Source organism: Rhamphochromis sp. 'chilingali', assembly GCF_963969265.1.
Source record: "Rhamphochromis sp. 'chilingali' genome assembly, chromosome: 4".
In the NCBI taxonomy this organism is placed as follows: Eukaryota; Metazoa; Chordata; class Actinopteri; order Cichliformes; family Cichlidae; genus Rhamphochromis; species Rhamphochromis sp. 'chilingali'.
In genome coordinates, this window is record NC_137948.1 from 32,471,077 (window position 1) to 32,487,001 (window position 15,925).

Below are 15,925 nucleotides of genomic sequence, written 5' to 3' on the forward strand. Positions count from 1 at the left end.
CATAATTTGAAATTTTGGGATACCAAGCTGAAATTTTGCAGTAATAACTTGAAATTTTTACTTATGTTTTTTTCAGTCATGATAGATGTTGGTCATCTAATCGCCTTCACATATTGCCACCACTTTCACAGAAGTCCCAGCTGCTCCTAAAGGCAGCACCGCTGAGAGCAAGCGTTCTTCTGACCAGTGTTGGGAAACAAAAAATTACTAACATATGGTCGGTAATTTTTATTTTACCGACCATATATATATATATATATATCTCAACACGAGATATTTGTTTGTGGAGCATAAAGGCTGTATGCTCAAAGTTTGTTGGAGGGGACTGCGTCAAACGGAAGTTGTTGGAATTACGAGATGTTTTGAAAGCGCCGTAGAGATAAATAAACGCACACCGCGCCGAGCAGGCTGTGGTGGCAGAGGTTATTAACACTACGAAAAATTTAGCTTCGTAACGCGTAATTTAAAGCTAACTTTGGGCTGTATATTGCACCTCTGCGCCTGCAGAGAATAAAGCATATCCGGTTGGACGTCGCTAAAGGTAACACTCCTGTCTGTAAACGTTTGCTAAACTTAAGACTGCTGCTAAAGTAAGCTAACGCTAACGTACGTAACCTTAATGAAAAACAATAGCGTACCACTGTAGCAGGCTAGGGTGAACAGCTGTTTTATCTATTGCTTAACACCTGTAAATAAATCTCGAATGAACTTAGAGGCCGTACGTCTCCTAGGTGAACTTTGACATTCACGTGTATATCTACGCAGTAGCTAGCTAAAGTTAGCCACAAGTTGTTCAGGACCTCTCATTCGTGTGACTGGGAATAACACCGCAGCTTGGATTACGATATTAAAATATAAATTTCATTAAATTCATTTCTTTGTTTATATAAGCTAATATAACTGCAGTTAACGCGTATTTTCCGCATGTGTGACCTTTACTTGAAGGCTAAACTTGCTGCAGTTCAAAATGCAGCATGCCCAGTATATTAGTCACGGAACAGCTGGTGTATGGTGGTATTAGGCACATTAATTGTGACATTTATTACAGTTGAGTAAATGCCTAAATCTTAACCCTAATGCTTAATAAACATTAGACATCGCAGACACTGTAGTTTGTTTGTATATTTTTTTCCATTGTACTCATTGCATTGAAATGGGAGAAACTAAGTTTCACTTCACTGTTTGTCATGCACTTCTTCCAGCAGCTTCACACAAAGGAAATGAATCGTGGCTGCATGTCTCGACTGACTTTGCTCTCCTCTGTCTCTCACTGTCATAGACTCTTATTGCCACAATGGTTTCCTACAAGAAGTTGAATCCTGAAGATGTCCAGTTTTCCAGCGCAGTTTTGTCAGAAGAGCCTGTTCAAGGCGAGGCTTCAGTGAGTTAGCTTGTGTTTATGAATCTGTTTGTCATTTTATAATCCGTAGAGGCTTACAATTTTACGTTTTAGTATATTATCTCTTTCATTACGATGACTCACAAGAATTAGGATCTTTATGAGGAAAGTCTGTATTTTACTGTATCCAGTGCTGAAACTGGATTTTTACTTCATTCCTGTGTTTCAAGGCGCTGGAGCCAGAGGACGCCTCATTGCTTCAACGTGGACCTTCATGCTCCGTCACCACGGGCCTCCTGGTGATCGGCTGCCTCCTGCTGGTGCTCTGTGGAGCATGGCTACTGGGTGCTGTGTTATGGCTGCACACTCCCAACCAACAGGAGCATAAACCGCCATTGCCGGGCCCAGGACAAACACCGGGCCCCAAAGTGCAAACATCAGCGAACGATACTGCTGCCTCTTTCCGCAGTGAGACATGCAGTCTGATACCAGAGGCGTGGAGGTTTGATTGCTACCCTGAAAGAGGGGTGGTTGTGACCCGAGAGCTGTGCGAGGCAAGGAACTGCTGCTTTATCCCTGCGTCCACCGCTTTCTCCTCTGCCAGTCGCCCGTCAGGGAAAAATGGAATCCCTTGGTGTTTCTATCCTTCAGAGTTCCCTTCGTACTCGCTCGTGTCACTAAATGACACGCTGCTGGGACAGAAAGCTACGCTCGTGAAGGAGGTGAAGATGTATTACCCTGGAGACATCCTCACCATAGAAGTGGAGATGCGTTATGAGACGGACAAGCGGCTGCGTGTCAGGGTGAGTAGAGGTTTCACATTTAGTCATGGAAAACATAGAAGGGCAAAATTTTGGAAACTTACAAGTTGATGAATACATTTTGCTCATGTTCATGTATTAAAGAGCCTTTAAAACTTATAATTCATGCTGCGTTTTTGCACTGATCTTCTGTTTCTGTGTTCATTTTCTTAATTGGAGGAAGCGACAGACCAATAAAAGAATTAGTATTTGGTTTAAATAAAAGGGTATTATATAAAGGCTGTAATATGGAAATTGGCACGGGCTAAACTGCCTTATAGTCTTAAATAAACATGATTGTTGGACAGCGATAGTTAAGAAACTTTATATGAAATGACTGAGTCACACTGTAAGAAACCTAAATGTGGAAAAAAGATGGGCAGATGGACTTCCAGTGCACACATCTGTTGATTCTTGCTTTGCATATAAAACAAACATGTTGACCTTTGCACTGTGATAATTTTATTGATTAATATTCATGACAATAAAGATAAGAGAAACTACACCTGTCTATTACAGATGTAAGAAAAATTTGCTCTCCTTTGCATTGCATTTTTCATTTCATCAGGTTCAAATCTAATCCTGTAAATTTGCTTGATTAATTAAGTTGTTTTTTTTTTTAATTCTGATAAAATGTTTGTAACAATTACTGTCAGTTAACCACAAATTTTTCTCCATCAAGATCACCGACCCTTCAAGCTCACGCTTTGAAGTTCCCATCTCCGTCCCCACTGTCACCAACAAGACAGAAAGCCCAGATTATATCATCGAGCTCTCAAAGCAACCATTTGGTCTTGTGGTGAAGAGGCGCTCAACAGGAGCAGTACTGTAAGTCTGAGCTGAATGGGACATTCTGAAATGTGAGGAATAAAATATCTGATTCAGAGGGATTTTTTTCCACTTGCGGCTCTGTGTTGTAGGTCTCATTTGGCTTACGTTGAAGAAAAGGGCTGTAGTTAGATTTCCTCATTCATATACATATTGGATACTCTTAACTGTATATATGTATTCAGTTATGAAATAACAGTCTCATTAATGCTTGTCCAAATGTTTCCTGTTAGTCTGAACACCACTGTGGCGCCTCTCTTCTACGCGGATCAGTTCCTCCAGTTCTCCACTTCCCTACCTACGCAGTTCATTTATGGCCTGGGCGAGCATCGCTCCACCTTCCTGCACGATGTCCACTGGAACACGCTCACCATGTGGGCTAGAGATGTGCCTCCAACGGTAACCATCAGTCACAGACACAGCTGCTGTGTGATCCCTCAGATGTTCACGTTAATATAGTTTTTGTCAGTAAAATGATCAGTTAGTTATTCTGTCTGATCATCTTTGATACTTTGCTGCCATGCTCTCACGTTTGCAGTCAGTTCACAAAGCTGTTGCAGGCTGTCTTTGGAGGATGACAGGAGGCTGAATTAATTTTGTTAACTGGCTGGATAAAACTGCAGATTACATGAAATGTATTGTAATATCTTTGCATTCTTCTTCCGTACTGTAGGAGCAGACAAACCTGTATGGGGCTCATCCATTTTACCTGGCAATGGAAGATGGAGGGAACGCACACGGCTTCTTCCTGCTGAACAGCAATGCAATGGGTAAGTCTGTTAGTCACCCTAATACCTTCTGGTTTCACAATGTGCAATAGGTCACATACACAAACACTTAGGAACAGCAGAATAAAATGCTTAAGCTTACAAGTCAAGTTCACATGACAGCAGCTGACTAAGTTAAGCAATTTCATAAAAGCAGAAGTTACAAATGGACTTTCCAGTGTGTGACAATAAACTTCATATCATACTCAGATGTCATATTGATTATTCAGAGCTTTGCCAACACAAACTGTAAAACGATTTGCAATGTACTGAAGTTTTAATAAGATTTGTTTCATTTTGCCATTGAACTAAGTTATGTTGAAAATCACCTTTAGATTATTATACAGACCTCTGTTCTTTTCTGCGTTTGTTTTCTGTGTTGTTCTTTCACAAACTGAAGATGTAGTTTGGAAATGAGAATGATCAGCCTAATATCTTACTCTATTTTCTTCTAAAGTGCACGTTTCTTTTGATGAAAAATGTCTCATCAGTTTCTTATCTGTTTTGTCAGACGTGGCCCTCCAGCCTACCCCGGCCCTTACCTGGCGTACTATTGGTGGGATCCTTGACTTTTACATTTTCCTTGGTCCTGATCCTGGTTCAGTGGTTCAGCAATATGTGGATGTTGTAGGTCAGTAGTAGCACTGTGATGAGATGCACATATATGTAGGCATGTGTACTGCACCCTGATCCATGTTTTCATGGGAGAAAACCTCAAAAATCAGACAACCACCCTTTGAGCAAACACTTGGCAAAAGTGGGAAGGAAAAACTCCCTTTTAAGTGCTCTACTGGGGTGATGCAGTACTATAGTACTATGTCAAGATAAGATGGAGCCTGATTATTCAAGACCTTGTATAGACTTATCACCTCGTGTGATAAGTAGGATTTTAAATTTGAGTTAGGATTTAACAGGGAGCCAATGAAGAGGAGCCAGTACAGGAGAAATATTCTCTCTTTCTGGTCCCTGTCAGGACTCTTGCTGCAGCATTTTTGGAACAACTGAAGGCTTTTCAGGGAGCTTTTAGAACAGTCATATGAATGACAGTAGTCCAGCCTAGAAGTAATAAATGCATGAACTAATTTCAGCATCACCCTGAGACAGGATAATTTTAGAGATGTTGCACAAATGGAAGAAAGCAGTCCAACATATTTGTTTAATATGTGCATTGAAGGACATGTCTTGGTCAAAAATGACTCCAAGGTTCCTCACAGTGTTACTGGAGGCCAAAGTAATGCCATCTAGACTAAGAATCTGGTAAGACAGATGATTACTCTGGAAATATCTCACATTATAAGCAGGAAATCGGAGGTCATCCAGGTTTTTATGTCTTCATGACATTACTGTAGTTTAATCAATTGCCGTGTGTTATCTAACTTCATGGATAGATGAAGCTGGTTATGATCTGTATAGCAATGAAAATGTATTCTAGGCCTGAGAGAAGCATGTGAAATGTAAACAAACTGGTCCCAGCATAGAACCCTGTGGAACTCCATTATATAAATAACTCCAGCCTTTTGCCTCTGTCACCTTGAGTTTGTCCTGTTTTTGTTTTGAGAATCGCCGCTTTCTTTTCATCCATCTTTGTTGACACAGGATACCCAGCGATGCCAGTCTACTGGGCCTTAGGGTACCATCTCTGCCGATGGGGCTACGACACGAGTAATTCTACGTGGGAGGTTGTCAAGAGCATGAGGAATTATGGGATACCTCAGGTAATTTCTTTTGTAGTACGTGTCAGTGTTTTTAGTTTTTGTTCTTTTGTAATTAACCCTAAACATATGCATTTCTCTTAAGTAGCTTTAGGATGAGTGAATTCATTTTATTATTAATAATAATGAGTCTGTTTAATCGCAGGATGTCCAATGGAATGACATTGACTACATGGACAAATTTATGGACTTTACATATGAATCAAAAAAGTTTGACACACTACCTGAACTGGTCAGGGACCTACATGCTCATAACCAACGCTACGTCATGATCCTGGTATGCAAACACACGTGTACTTGGTCTCATGTGTTTTGTGTCTGCTTTGGCATGTGAGTGTTTAAGTGAGTCGTTTATTAATCCTTCAGGACCCGGGTATCAGCAGCACACAACCCGAGGGCTCATACTGGCCCTTCGATGAAGGTGTAAAGAGAGGAGTTTTTATTAAAGATGCTGAAGGGAAAACGCTTATTGGGAAGGTGAGACATGAAGCCACACAACCACATTAACTGAGCCATGTTCTGTGACGCAGGATTAATGAGTTAGGGAAACATGTTGAGCCTAGAGCCTGTATATGATGGTGCTGGGCTTTCTTGTTCCAGAGTAGATTTAAGTATTTGTGAGCCCCACTTTTTCATTGATTCTTTTGCTGATGAAATAATCAAAGTGCACAGTAGATACTTAGCAGAGATGTTCGTTGTTGTGCGTCTTGTTTCACAGGAATTTTAAGCATAAATATGCCTGGGCCTAATCTGCTGCTAAGTCAGTATTGCTGCTATTAAGATGTTTTTATTGGTATTTATCACAGAGAATATTCATTCCTTCATTATGGAGGCCATGTCAGACCTGAATACACTTATCTAATGTTAATATTGAGAGTGCACCCAGGGGTAAAATAAATACTTTCACTGATGAATTTACAGGATTAACAGTTTTCTGCAACATTCCCCTCTTCTCTACTTTGATGTACCTGTGTTGTGTTTTGCTGTAATAAGTCTTTACATCCTTTATCTCTCCTGCTGTTTCTCTTGACTGATTGGGCAGAACTTAATTGGTTCATTTTGTGCAGAAGATGCAAATAATGCATCAGAAGCCTGCTTTTATTTTAGCATGCGCAGAGACCCCGGGCTTTCTTTGAAAGCTGCTAACTATCATTGTGATACCTGCTGTCTCAAATCAAATCCCCAATCAAAGAAAGCAGAGTTACACTGAACCAGCTTCTTACTCCACCAGTTCTTCGATCACTTAAACCCATGTAGACGTCACTGATTCAGAGGTTTTAATAGAAGTGTTCAGTGTCCTGACACAGAATGTGAGAATCCATAAACGTTCTGTCTTGAGCATGGAAAGCGACCTACTCCTGACCAGGTTATGTTAAACATAAGTTACCATGGCGATTTAGCAAGACAAAAAGAGAGCCCCGTTCATGTACCAGAAAACTCTGACTTTAGGCTCATCACAGCTCACTCACTCATTAATCTGGGCGGTACTACAGTAGCTACAGTATAGCTGAAAGCTTTTGAAAGTTCTCCAGCTTCATTAGCTCTACGTAATTCAGCTGGACCGGTTCTTAAGTGCAGCCTGGCGAGCCCAATAATAAATGAACATGGTTTTGAATGTTAAGCATGAATTTAAACTAAAATTCTTTCTTCCCGTTTCCAGGTGTGGCCTGGTCTCACGGCATATCCAGATTTCTCTGATGAAGTGACACATGAATGGTGGTATGACAACCTACAGATGTTCCACGATAAGGTGGCGTTTGATGGATTATGGATTGTAAGTATGAGAACAGTGCAGGCTGTTAAATAAGTAATCACTGACTCCTGCCTAGATGTCTCCTTATGATTATTTAAAGATCTGACAACACTTCACTTGGTTTTAGGACATGAATGAGCCATCAAACTTCCTGGATGGATCGACCAGTGGCTGCCCAACAAACAATCTTGAAAACCCTCCTTACACTCCAGGTAGGAGATTGGATCTACAACAGAGATCACACTACAAACATACAATATATTTGGGTTTCATGGGGTCTTCTGCTTTCAGGTGTACTGGGAGGTTTGCTGAGAGCCAAAACCTTGTGTGCCACCGCGCAGCAGAAGCAGTCCATACATTACAACATGCACAGTCTGTATGGACTGATGGAAGCTAAAGCCTCTGCAAGGTTTGATGCTCTCAATACTCGGATGTACACACGCAACGGAAATAAAACACTACAATACTTCTTCATTACACACTTTGTCTTGTTGTTTTCACTTCCTCTCTGTCCCCGTGTTCAGTGCTCTGAAGCGAATTGTGGCAAAGAGACCTTTCGTGATCTCTCGCTCCACCTTCCCCAGTCAGGGCATGTACTCTGGTCACTGGCTTGGAGACAACAGGAGTCAGTGGAAAGACCTTTACACTTCTATAGCAGGTCAGAAGTTCAGCAGATACAGATCATACACACTGATGCATAAACGACGACACTGTGGCTGATCTGTTGTCGTAAAACTGCTTATTTGAATTCTTGGATAATCTCTTCTATTATTTATCATTTTGGATTTGAGGATGTTTCGTGTGAAATTGTCCGTCTCATCGTTGGATATTTAACTCCCATTTCCTTCTGTGCAGGTATGCTGACCTTTAACCTTTTGGGCATCCCGCTGGTGGGAGCAGATGTCTGCGGCTTCAGCGAGGAGACGCAGGAGGAATTGTGCGTCCGCTGGACTCAGCTGGGAGCTTTCTATCCGTTCACACGAAACCACAACGCCATCAGCATGAAGGTAAGAGTGTCCTCTTCAGTTTATCACTTACAGGTTTAGCTGTGCTTCTGAAAATTGTACTTATTTGTTTATTTATAGTTTCGTGATGACACCTGAAACTTTTACATCAGTGTTTGTTTTGTAGCTTGAGACGTCATTTGGAGAATCTAAACATGTAACTGCATGTCTACTAATGGATTCATTTTTCTATTTTGCATCTCCTACTGTGTGTGGGGCTTATTTTTGTGGTTTTACAGCCTCAAGACCCGACAGCTTTCAGCCCGCTTGCTCGCACAGCCACGAAGGAGGCTCTGCTGCTGCGCTACTCTCTCTTCCCTGTTCTCTACACTCTCTTCCATCACGCGCATGTGCACGGACACACAGTGGCTCGACCAATAATGTTCGAGTGAGTAGGAATCCTAAAAGCACAGATTTTCATGTATTCCGTGTGTTTCCGGGGTGCATAACTTTACGTACTCAAAAGGTTTCCCAAAGACGTGAAAGCCTACGGCATCGACAAGCAGTTCATGTGGGGGAAGAGTTTGTTGGTGACACCAGTGTTGGATCCTGGAGTGGACTACGTGGATGGTTACTTCCCTGAGGGACTGTGGTACGACTATTACACGGTGAGACTCTGTGAGCGATAGTGCGAGGACAGAGCGTATGGTGACTTGATCAGAGTGCTTATATCATGTGTGTTCCTTTACTTCCCAGGGCGACTGTGTGACCAGTAAGGGCAAAGAGCTTCGACTCAATGCGCCTCTAGATAAGATCAACCTGCATTTGCGTGAGGGCTCCATTATACCAACACAGGTAAAAGGTTTTTCAGCTAAAACGGTCCTGTTACAATGCTGGATGCTCAAATTAACCATGGGCAGACTTTTAAATAGTACAGTCAGAATATGTGGCTGTAATCCCTGTAAACCTAAGGGCATCTTACACTGCAGTTTGTTTACTCGAACCAAAATCTGTCATAAAAAAAAAAAACGTGAGAATGTTCAGTCTGCTGATTGGCCAAGTGCGTCTGAGGCGGGAGCAACAACAGTAAACAAAGGAAGTGTTCTGTGTTCTGGATGAGTAGAGAACATGGAGAATTTATGCTCATTTTACAGCTACTTGATTGGCCGTACTGACCTTCACATATGTATGGTACTCTCCCAGATCCCAGAATGCAAAGCATGACAGAGTGGGTACAGGAGCTGCTGTAGCCTAAACTTGCAGCGTGCACCTGCTAGTTTGTTCGGATAGAAGTTGGATCCTGTTCACACCATAAACAATCCACTCTGCAGTAGCACTCAGCAGTAAAAGTGGCAAAGTGTAAGAGAACAAGGTGAAAGCTTTGCCTTTAACTCCAATATTATTATTTTTGCAATGAAATTTAGAACAAGTTTACCAAAGTTTGAAGGAAATTTAGGCTAAAATGGGACTTTTCACGCTGAAGCACTCAACTTTGCTTCACATTACCTTGGCCGAGGTGAGAATGCAAATGTCTGACTCAGACTGAACATCAAACAGTCTTTAACCTGCCAGCCGGTCAGTAAACCTTGTGTAGCAAGCAGCACAGACCATACTGCACTGTGTAAGGGGGAGGCAGCCCTACCTCGTCAGCTTTCTCGTCGAAACCCCACAGAGCGTTTCCAGAAGTGTCAGCGTGTCTGAAACAGACAATCTCCCGTTGTGTGCTAGATATGAAGGGAAAGCACATGCATATCTACACTTGTCGCCGATATCTATCAGTGCATATCTGGCAGGGGTGTCCAACTCCAGGCCTCGAGGGCCGGTGTCCTGCAGGTTTTAGATGTGTCCTTGATCCAACACAGCTGATTTAAATGGCTAAATTAGCTCCTCAACATGTCCTGAAGTTCTCCAGAGGCCTGGTAACGAACTAATCATTTGATTCAGGTGTGTTGACTCAGGGTGAGATCTAAAACCTGCAGGAAACCGGCTCTCGAGGCCTGGAGTTGGACAGCCCTGATACATGGTTTATTGGATTTTATTATTTGAACCTTTTGAAACCTCTGCATCTCAAACATAAAAATATAACATTTAATCCAAACACATTCAGATGTAATTCACACAAATTACGCCAAAAAATTTTGTTAAATTTTTTTTGTGCTATAAACGATGATATCTGTGGCTCCATATGCTACCTCCTTGTGTTGGACTTTTGCCTTTTAAAATAACAAACAAACTCTAAGTCTGTGCTGAAAACTGAAGAATGCTGAAAACCGTGTGTGTGTGTGTGTGTGTGTGTGTGTGTGTGAATTTGTGATTCTACTGGTCAGACGTGTGTGTGTCTTCCACTTGATTCACATTCATGTTTTCTCTCTGTGCATGTTTGAACAGGCGCCCAACCTGACCCTGTGGGTAAGCACCGGTCAGCCTCTCCACCTCGTCTCAGCTCTCTCTCAAGATGGTTCAGCCAGTGGAGATCTGTTCTGGGATGATGGAGAGACCATCGACACCTACGAGACCAACCAGTACGCCTACATCATCTTCAGCATTGCTCAGGTGCTCACCTTCATCTATTTTGTAGAGTACAGTAATCTACCCTGCGTGTTTGCTCCTGTTTGCTCCAGCCTACTTTATCTGACTTCACACATCATGCTGCTGCTCGTGTAGATGAACTGTGTCTGGACCTGTCTAATTTAGCTGTTTTCAGAGAATCTCACCCGTGTTGTTGAAAAATGGTTTGAGCTTTTTTTATTACCTTATTTTGTAGAACACAATGACATCCCAGGTGCTCTCTAACCACATCGAGGCGTCATACATCACTGTGGAGTCGGCCTCCTTCTATGGTGTGAAGGAGAAGCCGAGCAGAGTGTTGGTGAACTCCCAAGATGCACCGTTTACCTACAGAAACAACCAGGTGAGGTTCTGAGTTATGTGGGGTCTTTTTTGTTTTTAGGTTTGGAAAAAGAAAACGGTGACACATCATAAAAAAAACTTAAAAAGACTGACAGGGCAAACAGAGAAGTGCACATGGTGAATCAAGCCTGCAGAGCATCACAATTATGTCAACAGAGAGAAGAAGCGAGTCTGAAATCAGTTTCTCATGACAGCGACCTTTCTCAGTTTAACAGACTCCACAGCTGGAGACAACCACATCAGCAGCACAACAGAGAACTCAAGTATCTACTGGGTTTTCCCACCTTTGCAAAAGAGACACCCCCCCCCCCCCCCCCCCCCCCCAAAAAAAAAAAACCAAAACAAAACAAAAACCTGGTACCTTTGGTTTTTACCGAAAGATGCTTCCTTGTTAAAGCTGCTAGGTTTCATAAATCAGCCTTGTTTCAGTTTCTAACACAGGATGAAACTGTACCCAGTATTTCCATCTTTTTCCTCTTCCTTTATTTTCAATTAAAAATATTTTTAAATTAATTTGATTGTTACTTTACACGTTTGTCACACAGTGTGTACTGTTAAAGCTGTCATTTTTTTTTGCATTTGGGCATTAAATAATTAATTTGATCAGTTATTTCGAGAAATGCAAAACCTTATGATATTAGTCCAGCACAGAAAAACTGGCAGCAACATGTATTTAAGGTATGAAATGTAAATGTGGTTATCTTAGTTTTATATTATAGAATTTTCTGATGGCATTGTTATAGATGGACAAAAAGCAGTGATTTAAAAAAAAAAAAGATCAATAATATTATTGAATAAGTCTTGAATAAAATATCAAATTAGTAGATTTTAGATTTAAAACCCTGTATTACTTGTGCTCATGAAGCCATGTGTTATTGCCATGGTGTTCTGTAGCTTTAATGCAGACAGCAGATAGTGTTGGCTTTGGTTTCACATGAAGATATTCTCCAAACAGTAATGATGCTTTCCTTCCTCTCTGCAGGTGTTAACAGTCGCTGATCTGGGTCTCAGCCTGAGTCAGAACTTCACCATCAGCTGGATGTAAGCAGCTGTGAAGCCACAAGCTTGCACAGCGCACCATCTCCAAGAATAAGAACAGCCATTTCTTTCAAATTATTTTGGCTCTTGACTCAAAGACACTCGATGCGAAATAGGGATGTCGGGTAATTTACTTCATTGATGGTCGTCGCCCTTTAAAGAGCAGTATTTCACTTAACTCTTCAAACCTTTCCTTGGGATATGCCTGTATAGCTCTGCAGCAAGCGTAGAAATGAAATCACTGGGGCTCAACATTTTCACCATTCAGATGTCCTTGTCAGTGTTTCCACATCTGCATTGGGTGTCTTGCTCGTAGGCTTCGTAAGGGAGGGATTCACTTAAAAAAGATCACAGCTGCTGACGTCAATGCAAACGCGCTTGAATACAAAGGTTGCGTGAATGTTAAGAGTTTATACCCGATGATTAGGAATAAAGAGCCAAAGCAAAGTGTCCGTCAGTTAGGAGTGAAATTTAAGGTACTCAGGAGCGAGGGGGTCATATTGTAGTGTTAATATCATCCTAATGCAGGCTTTGCACAATTAGTCAAAATCGCCTTCCTGTGCTCGGCATGCTTTGAAAAGCTTGTCATCACTGACCAATAGCAGTTTAGACGCAGCTTTAATGTCTTTGGAAGACCACTCTCTTTGTGTGTATCTGATTTATATTATAGTTTGGTCTGGGTAGTCTATACTAAGTTAATGTAATCAACACTGCATTTTTAATTTTACTTTTGTTCCCTTTTTTAAGTCCTCATGAGCAGAAAAATGACGTGCAATAAATGAGTGAGATAAAATTAGCTTCCTTAAAATGTGACAGCATAGTTCATCATGTAGTTTGTTCCATGTGCTTGAAAGTTGTTTACAGTCTGTTTTGCACTAATTAGTACTGCAATATAGGACAGGTGGGTGTGCCTTATGATTCCTTTTCTTCTTTTTCTTTGTTTTTAAGCATCTCTGCTTTATAACGTCAGCCCCTTTTCAACGCTGAAGACCATATTACTGTTAAACACTAGAAGGACTTTGCTGATTACAAGTGTTGTACAATCATTTTACTGTGACTCGTCACTCTGACAGAGCAGAATACAAATGAAAGCTAAAACTTGTTTTCCTTGTTTTTAGATCAGCACTGTTCATTTCTGCCTAAATTTGAAATTGATTTAGTACATTTGCCGTGAATTAGTATTTCTCACGGATTCTTGTAGACAACACTGGAAAAGAATATGCTGACAACGACATGAATGCGTGTTCGTGTGATGTACTCATACTTCAAGTGTCACCGACAGTTTGCAGTATTTTATTTTGAAGGTATTATAAATTTTATGTGCTCAAATTGAATTTCAGTTTGACTTTTATTTGAGTGTAACATCAGACAATAAAACATTTCAAAATAAAGAGACTTCCTGTTTTATTTGTTTGTGTTTTAACTTGATGTACAGTTTTGAGGCCTTCTCTTATAAAGTAGTGAACAGATGTTTTTTGTATTGCTTCTTGAAGTGCTGAAGTAAACTCGCCAGCAGAGGGCACGGTCTCCCAATGACCAGGACAGGACTAAGCAAAGTACATCCTATGTTCAGTAGGTTGTAGAATCACATTCAACAGCAAGAACTTGAAGTAATCAGTTTCTCTGTAACTTTATCAGTCTCGCGTCATGTTGGAGGAATGCTGTCCCACTCGTTGCAGTGTTACTTCATTTCTTTGAGATATGTGGACATTGGTTTATGCACAACTCTCACAGCATTGGAGTCAGCTGAGGTATTTGGCTGAATCATTGAAACACCTTCATCCTTCTGTTTCTCACCTGTCCTGTTGCAGATTTGCTGCTGTCATCAGGATCATTATCCTGTTGCATGACCTAATTTTGGCCAAGCTTCGATTGTCAGATAGATGACCTCACATTTGACTCTAAAGTCCTTTGGTATACAGAGGAGTTCAAGGTCAACTCAATGACTGTTAGCTGCCCAGGTCCTGTGTCTGCAGAAGAAGCCCAAATCATCACCCCTCCACCACCATGCATCACACTTGTTCTAAAGTTTTGTTTTTCAGCAACTCTGTTGCTGTACACTAAAGCCAAAAATCTCTACTTTGGTCTTGCATGTCCAAAGAAATTTGCTCCAGAGGTTTTTCTGTTTGTTCAGACACAATTTGGCAAACCTAAGCTGTGCTGCCATCTTCTGACTTCTAAATAAGTCACACTTGTTCAAACCTTTTCCTGATTTAACTATCATGAAGTTTAACATTTAGCATGCTAACTGAGGCCTGTAGATTCTGATATAACAGAGTAGCTCTTGGGTGTTTTGCAGCTTCACTGAAGGTTGCACAATTGTGCATCTGCCAGAGAATCTGCTTTTATAAAGGTACTCACACTTGCTGATGATCACCTTATCAAGTGCATTTGATCAGCACCACCTGGCTGCTACTTACCACCTTAATTATTATGGAAGCAGTAAAGGTGTGCTTATAAGGGACTACAGAGTCCTGTGGAGTCCTTTTCTTCCACATGACTATAACTGTGTAATTGCCACTCTGGCAACAGAGGATGTTTCTGACACACTTTGTAACATGAGAAGAAAATAATACATTCTCACCCCTCAAAACCTCACCGGGAGTAGCACTTTATCACTAGCAAATGTTCAGTAAGAGTCATTGCACATTGAAATATTTCTTATCAGGAAATGACAATTGTTCTTAACTGAAACTGTGAGCTGTACGGTTAATGTTTACCTTATACTTATTCATAGTTTGAGTGTAGCTATAAACAAGGTTGAGATCTGTGTATGTGTGTTTGTTCAAATTATAAGGCCACTCTCCTGTTCCTCCTCTTATTTTCTCATCCTGCTGCTCTGCTTTTTCCATCTCTTTCTCTGTAATGCTGTTTCCCTTTAAAACCCTCATTGCATCTACAGACTAGACTAGACTCTCCACTCTATGAAAGTCAGAAGTTATTTAGATAACAGTCTCAGGATGTCCGTCATTAAGATACCGGGGTCATCTGAGGACTCTTATAAATCATTTTGACTCTTAAGAGTTGCATGTTCTAGTACGTGTTTCTCACCATAACAAACTAACTGGAAAACATCATGGAAAAGGAGCCCTGACGCTACGCCAGACCTTTGACCGGATCTCTGAGTCATGACAGTAAACTATTGCTTCGTTGTACCAACAAAAGCTCCAGAAAGTGAAAGTAACAATTGCATGCTGAAATTGTCCTCCATTGCTGATAAACTAGGCTTGCAATAGATGTGTTTTTATTGGCTGTGTGGAAATGTTCACAGGCTAACTGTTTCCAGATGGGACTTTGAGGAGAGCACATATATCATTCAGCAAAAGGGGGAGGAGAGAGAGCTCAGAGAAAGAGCAGCAGGGGTCTGTCAAAAGCATTCAGCTCTACTGACGAGGGCATTTCCTGTCTGGATTTGGGAGGATTAGGCATCCATGCGTAGGGGGGTGTTTGTATGCTTTGCATGTGGAGAGTGGGACCAACACACAAGACTTTTTGTGGGATTCTTGTCCGTGTTTGATGTGTGCAACTTTGCTTGTAGGGCAAACAGTGATTTAGTGTCAGTTGTCTGAGGAAGAAACTTGGAGCTGCTAGATTGTGTTCCAGTCGGGCTTTTCTGAATTTCTGCTGTCACATTAAAGTTTTGCTGTATGCTACATAAAGCAGAAACTGAATTTAAAATAAACTAGCAGTGTTACTGAGAAGGCCTTGTTGCGTATAAAAAAAAAAGGAAGAAAAATCTGGAAAGTCATAAAAAGAAGTTAAATGCAGCTTCATTGTTCACTTCGAACGTTCCTTTGCAGCTTGCGGGAGATATTTTTAACAGTAAGAGTTGCT

The 15,925-nt window shown here is 41.2% G+C and overlaps 1 protein-coding gene across 1 annotated transcript; it reads left to right on the forward strand.

Annotated features, from left to right (window-relative positions):
* Positions 1–355: 355 nt before the first annotated feature.
* Positions 356–13,486, forward strand: gaa2 (alpha glucosidase 2). The gene is made up of 21 exons (XM_080881179.1): positions 356–541; positions 1,280–1,381; positions 1,570–2,142; positions 2,822–2,967; positions 3,201–3,366; positions 3,641–3,737; positions 4,246–4,365; positions 5,331–5,449; positions 5,592–5,723; positions 5,813–5,923; positions 7,107–7,220; positions 7,327–7,411; positions 7,491–7,608; positions 7,724–7,857; positions 8,055–8,206; positions 8,443–8,591; positions 8,670–8,811; positions 8,900–8,998; positions 10,532–10,696; positions 10,908–11,054; positions 12,036–13,486. The coding sequence occupies exons 2-21, from the start codon at positions 1,295–1,297 to the stop codon at positions 12,096–12,098; spliced, it is 2,919 nt and encodes a 972-aa protein (XP_080737305.1). The 5' UTR covers positions 356–541; positions 1,280–1,294; the 3' UTR covers positions 12,099–13,486.
* Positions 13,487–15,925: the final 2,439 nt, after the last annotated feature.

Bases quoted from the DNA above. Each gene is read 5' to 3' on its own strand.
- gaa2 (XM_080881179.1), top strand. From the start codon at position 1,295: ATGGTTTCCTACAAGAAGTTGAATCCTGAAGATGTCCAGTTTTCCAGC. The intron at 7,609-7,723 runs GTTTGATGCTCT...CCCCGTGTTCAG, and splicing joins GAAGCTAAAGCCTCTGCAAG to TGCTCTGAAGCGAATTGTGG. The intron at 8,999-10,531 runs GTAAAAGGTTTT...ATGTTTGAACAG, and splicing joins GCTCCATTATACCAACACAG to GCGCCCAACCTGACCCTGTG.